Here is a 6038-nt window from a genome sequence, read left to right on the forward strand (position 1 = left end):
ATACATGTATTTGATAGCTTTATTTACTTTTCAGATACAGATTACGTACAAATCTAATACATCATAATATTTTATATATATATATTATATATAACATATATATATAATATACATATAATATATATAATATATAATATAGTATATGTATATATATATATATATTATATTATATATATAATATATATATAATATACATATAATATATATAATATATAATATAGTATGTATATATATATATTATATTATATATATATATATATATATATATACTATCATATCTCTATATATATATATATGTATATAATATACTTCTCTTCTCTCTATCTCTCTCTCTATCTCTCTCTCTCCTTCTTCTCTCTCTCTATCTCTTCTCTCTCTCTCTCTCTCTTCTTTCCCTCTCCTCTCCTCTCTATCTCCTCTCTCCTCTCCCTCTCTCTCTTCTCTTCTCTCTCCTCTCCTCTCTCTCTCTCTCTCTCTATCTTCTCTCCCTTCTGTCTCCTCTCTCTCCTCTTTCTCTATATTACTCAATATACTGAAGTCTATATATCTATATCTTCAAATATCTTATCATCTACTTCTCTCTAGCATGTTCTAGAAACCTCCAAGACGCTTGACAGAGTGAGTATATATATATATTATCTTATATATATATATTTTCCTTAGGCATTATTAATAAGCATTACTGTGTGACACTCACGTGGTCGGCTGCGTTGGGGTTTCCTCCATCACTCAGGTACTTCTCCACCACTGGCACTTTGTTCTCCATGGCTGCTGTCAGAAACAGCTGCTCGTCCACAGTCTCTGGCTGGAAGGTGTAAAAAAAGGCAAAAGAAAGTTACATTTAAACAGAAGGTGAAGGATCAGCGTGTTAAACCTCAGAGACATTCACACAGACGGGCTGCTGCACATCTCAGCATTACATTACTGGAAGGTTTGTTTCAAGACTCAAGTGTTTTATAAAAGTTACAGAATAGTGTTACCCCCCATTTACATGTAGCTCCTGAGTTCATGGTTTACACAGCACAATATAAAATGGTATCATTTGTGTTTTAAAGAAGTACAATACACCCCAAATAATGATATCATAACATGTGTGTGTGTTCATCTTATGAAGAGCAAAGTGTGTTTGCAGAGTGATGAATATAATCCTACCACGATGTCAGGCTCCGGCTGTCTTCTCTTGACAGGAGTCTTCCTCTCCCGTCTTCTCTTCGTCAGCTGCAGGATGTTGAACAGGTCGTCCACCGTCTCTAACTTCAGCCTGCCGCTTTTATCCATCTGACAGGACGGAAGAAACTTCATTCATCAGCTTCTATTCTTATAAATATAAAAGTTACACAACACTACAATCTGCTTTAAACGCTATCTGGCAGTAAAAAGTTGCTTAAATGTAGAAAGTAAAGCATATTTGTATATTTCAGAGTGAGCATTATTAAACTTGTATACAGTATTTCAATATATAGAAAACTTTAAATAATATGCAAATGAGATTAATGGTGTTGAGTCAAAAATATTTCCCTTTGAATTCAATAATTTAATAGTTAAAAACTGGATTTACACAAAGTACCACAACCTAAATAATATTCTTCTTTTTATCTCCACTGCTCCATTATGATGCATTAATACAGCTGCACGTAATGATAATGAATATCTGTCAGGATTTGGATATGAACATGATGTTTGGACCTGCAAACAGAAACAGCTGTTGTCATCATGAGGAGTTTATATCACTATAAGAAGCGTGTTGTTCTCCCACACGCCTTCAGGTGGCAGCGTGGACCAGGAGACGACAGCCTCGCTTCACGTGGGCGATGTAATGTCACACAAGTGCTTTAAAGTATTTGTACTTTACTTTAGTATTTCCGTTTTTTATACTTCTACTCTTCCTCCTTTCTTCTCCTTGAAATCTGGAATGAAACTTCGTTTTTCTCTCCTGCCTCCACCGTGAATAAAGAATCCAAGAGACAGAGAGAAGTCTTGATGAATTGACGTGAATGGAGCCGCATTTAACATCTATGTGAAAGTAATATATTACGTATATGATATTATGTAAAGTCTCATTATCCAGTCACGGCTTCACAAACACATGCATTTTGCATAAGACTTGAAATGCATGTGTGTGTGAAGTCGTGACGACTGAGACTTTATTATTCTGCACGAGTCGTGTGAGTTTGTAAAACGGATGTTTTCACAAACGATTCACTTCAATTCATCCAGACCTTTCTCAGTTTGTGGATTCTTCACTTCTTCACTTCGTCACACACACTCAGGGGGAGTCATTGATGAACATCACTGTGTGGGTGAAGTACATTCAGCTGTGGCGTTTGTCATGCAGTGTATCTACTGCTACTTTGATGCTTCTAATAATACTAACTGCTCCAGCTGCTGATATTACAAACACACCTGATAAGCATCATTGCACTGCTGCTGTTTCCCACGTGTTCTTACATTGAGAGCTGCCACACTGACTTCCTCCTGCTCGCTGCCGCTGTCGCTCTCCTCCGACAGAGCTCCGCCCACCTCCCTGTGCGACCTGCGGTCATCCTGCTTCTCCTGCTCCACCGCCGCCTCGTACACGCCCCCTTGGAAGTCGGCCGCCTCTTTGCCCTCTGACCTCTTCCCGGACACCTGAGGGAGAGAAGAGGTGGACATGTTGTCAGTAAATAAGATTCAAAATGTGTCACACTGAAGCGACTTGAGTCCGCCACGAGGATCTCTTTAACAAACGGATGCATTTTGACCAGCGAAAGCCAATAAAAGGAGAAGAAGTCCGTTGAAGAAAAGGGTTGAAAGTGTTAACATTTCCCAACACGAACGTCTTTTATGTTCTGTGTTGGTCCAGAGTCAACACACACAACACACACACACACACACACCCACACACACTTCAACGCTTTAATGAGTTACAGCTGCCATTAAATAACTCTCATCATCACTGAGAGGGAAGAGAAACCCCGCAGTGAGGATATTAAGTATAACACATTAAGGTGAAATGTTCAGTAGCAACAATGATATATATAATTGAATGACTTTCTTACCTTTATCTAACTTAAGTTGTAATTAAGCAGCAAAGTAAAGCGTAATGACACGATGTAATGAGGAGATTTAAGGGTTCAGAGAACAACAGATGATCATTCTCAGTCTGATCAGCTGCTTTTCCTTCTCATGTGAAAGCTTCACTTCGGTTGTCTTCTTCTTGTTTCGTCTTAATATTTGCAACAACATATATGTGTTATTAGTTTCCAGCAGAGCGTCATTCATTCATCACTTCATAGTCTGTGAAGAATAAATGAAAAGTTCTTAATTCAACACATTTTTTTAAATCAAATGTTCATATGAAGAAAATGTTTTTCTCTTTATTTAAGAATTTGCAGATTTGTGTTTCCTGCCTCCCTCTCATAATTGCATTACATTCACACACACACACACACACACACACACACACACACACACACACACCACACACACACACACACACACACACACCACACACACACACACACCAGCAGGTCTCACCAGTTCCTCGACGCTGTGCAGTCCCATCTTCTCACACACACACACACACACACACACACCAGCAGGTCTCACCAGTTCCTCGACGCTGTGCAGTCCCATCTTCTCTTGGATGTGAAGTGTATCTGGAGGTAAGTCCACTGGTCTGCTGCTGTGATGCTCAGAGTCGCTCACTGTGTCTTGTGCCTGCAGCCGGAGCCTCAGCCTCTTATATAGCCCTGCCAAACCTCTGCAGGAAAAGAAAAATAGGGGTCCTGTCACTCAACTCAGATCACATTACTGTCTTCATGTGCTCATTTGGCATCACCCCCATCTCTATACGCAGCCCCTCCCATCACCAGCTCTGCCCAGTTTGGGCTGCTGCTGGCTTCTCCGCGTCACCGTGCAGAGAGGGGCTGAGGCACGAGGTGTCACTCCTGCCTCCCTTTTGTGAGGATTGATTGGATTGGAATTGGATAAAAGACGTTTTTAAGAAGTCTCTTTACTAAAGTAAACTTTTAATTAACCTCTTAGAAGGTGGGCAAATTTACCCGACAATAGTGTCACTGAAACTGTTTGTTTATTTCATCCACTCCAGGTGAGAAGAATCACAAAGACACCTGCACAGTGCACCTTTCTCCTCTGACAAGGTGCACTTTAACATCAGTGACAAGGCCATACTTACTGCTGGAGATGACCACACAATGCAGGAAGACTGGAAATAAATTGCACACCTTGTTAGTTAAGGCTAGAACATCAAACCAGAAGAGAGAAGCTGCAGTTAACTGATCAAACTCAACGGAGGCACAGCTGTTTCATAAACAACAGTATAAAATAACCCTGACACACACGTTAAGATGACTTTCCTACTAACTGCAGAGTGATTCATCTTCTCAAACATAGACAGTCTTTCCAGTAACACCTCGTCACGCTGGGCATGTGGCCACAGACATGCAGTGACATCACTGTGAGAGACAGGTTCATGGTGGTGGGGAAATAAATAGTCACGCTTCCAAACATCCTGTCACAGATCAAGGTCGAAGGTCAGCAGGATGAGTGACAGCCGGCAGCGGGTAACATCATGTCAGGTGCTTTTTGTCCTCCTGGAAAAATGTTGTCAAATTGCATATTGCACATCTCAGCGAGATGAACATGTGACGACATGAGCTGCCTGAGCTCACCCGTCATGTGTTAGGTCATGTTTTATAACTGCAAGAAGTCAAGTTTAAAATCATGTTGATAATGTTCGAGGAACACTTTGAAACTTTATCATAATTCTGATGTTTTCCTCAGAAAGCGTGTTTTACGTTCTTTACAAAGGACACATTCCGGCCTTATAGTCAACTGAAGAATGTTATTATTCATGTTCTCATTAAACTCTAGAGAGTTGTTAACATAAAAACATATTGACAAAAATATGACAAGCGTACAATAGAAGGTTGATTATGATGAGAAACATTGTGGTGACCTTGTGAATCAGCAGATAATGTGACAGGTGTTATTTTATAAATTGAGACGGAAAGAAAGTTATAGTTAAGATATTAAAGGTTAAAGGGACGGACAGATCTCACAGGCTCTGTTCTGCAGCAGACGCATCTAATGTGGTTGAGACTTGTTTCTGCAAACTTGCATGTTTAATATGTTCTCTGTGATTCTCAGCGCAGCATCTTGGAAACGACACGCTGTGCTCACAAAGCCACGACCACGTATCCACATGACTCCATGTCGAACTTTTCAAAATCGTGATTATAACGCATTAAACAAGTATTTAGGGTTTTCTTCTAACTATTACAAACATGAAAGGTATTGCACTCAACAGCAACCTGGTAAACAGTTGACCTTTGGACCTTGAAATGGATGCAAGTTCATTTGATTCCAGATCACAAACAAATCTATAATGTGTAATATATATATAGTACATATATATATATATATATATATATATATATAATATTATATATATGTATATATACGTGGTTTCCTCTGCCAGCAGCAGCACTGAGCCTGAACCTTTGCACAAGCAGGAAAAGCAACAACCTTATATTCAGTTACTGTAGTCTCTGATGGAGTCTGGTGGAGCTGTGATGGAGTCTGATGGAGATGTAAGGAGTCTGATGGAGCTGTGATGGAGTCTGATGGAGCTCTGATGGAGCTGTGATGAAGTCTGATGGAGCGTGATGATGGAGTCTGATGGAGATGTATGGAGTCTGATGGAGTGTGATGGAGTCTGATGGAGTCTGATGGAGCTGTGATGGAGGCGTGATGGAGTCTGATGGAGCTGTGATGGAGTCTGATGAGCTGTGATGAGTCTGTTGGATTGTAGTCTGATGGAGCTGTGATGGAGTCTGATGGAGCTGTGATGGAGTCTGATGGAGATGTAATGGAGTCTGATGGAGCTGTGATGAAAACTGATGGAGCTGCTATGGAGTCTGATGGAGATGTGATGAAGTTTGTGGAGCTGTGATGGAGTCTGATGGAGCTGTGATGGAGTCTGATGGAGCTGTGATGAAGTCTGATGGAGCCGCGATGGAGTCTGATGGAGATGG

The 6038-nt window shown here is 40.3% G+C and overlaps 1 protein-coding gene across 1 annotated transcript; it reads right to left on the reverse strand.

Moving 5' to 3' along the window:
• Nucleotides 1-679: 679 nt before the first annotated feature.
• Nucleotides 680-5216, reverse strand: LOC115020314 (ankyrin repeat domain-containing protein 1-like). Its single transcript, XM_029450269.1, has 5 exons — nucleotides 5185-5216; nucleotides 3589-3742; nucleotides 2449-2628; nucleotides 1153-1278; nucleotides 680-805 (listed from the first exon to the last, which is right to left on the reverse strand). Exons 1-5 carry the CDS (start codon nucleotides 5214-5216, stop codon nucleotides 680-682), a joined length of 618 nt encoding a protein of 205 aa, XP_029306129.1.
• Nucleotides 5217-6038: the final 822 nt, after the last annotated feature.

The sequence above is a fragment of the Cottoperca gobio genome, chromosome 15, assembly GCF_900634415.1.
Source record: "Cottoperca gobio chromosome 15, fCotGob3.1, whole genome shotgun sequence".
In the NCBI taxonomy this organism is placed as follows: domain Eukaryota; kingdom Metazoa; phylum Chordata; class Actinopteri; order Perciformes; family Bovichtidae; genus Cottoperca; species Cottoperca gobio.

Bases quoted from the DNA above. Each gene is read 5' to 3' on its own strand.
- LOC115020314 (XM_029450269.1), bottom strand. From the start codon at position 5,216: ATGGAGTCATGTGGATACGTGGTCGTGGCTTT. The intron at 3,743-5,184 runs GTGAGCACAGCG...CTTTTCCTGCAG, and splicing joins GGATACGTGGTCGTGGCTTT to AGGTTTGGCAGGGCTATATA. The intron at 2,629-3,588 runs GTGAGACCTGCT...TCTCTCCCTCAG, and splicing joins TGCACAGCGTCGAGGAACTG to GTGTCCGGGAAGAGGTCAGA.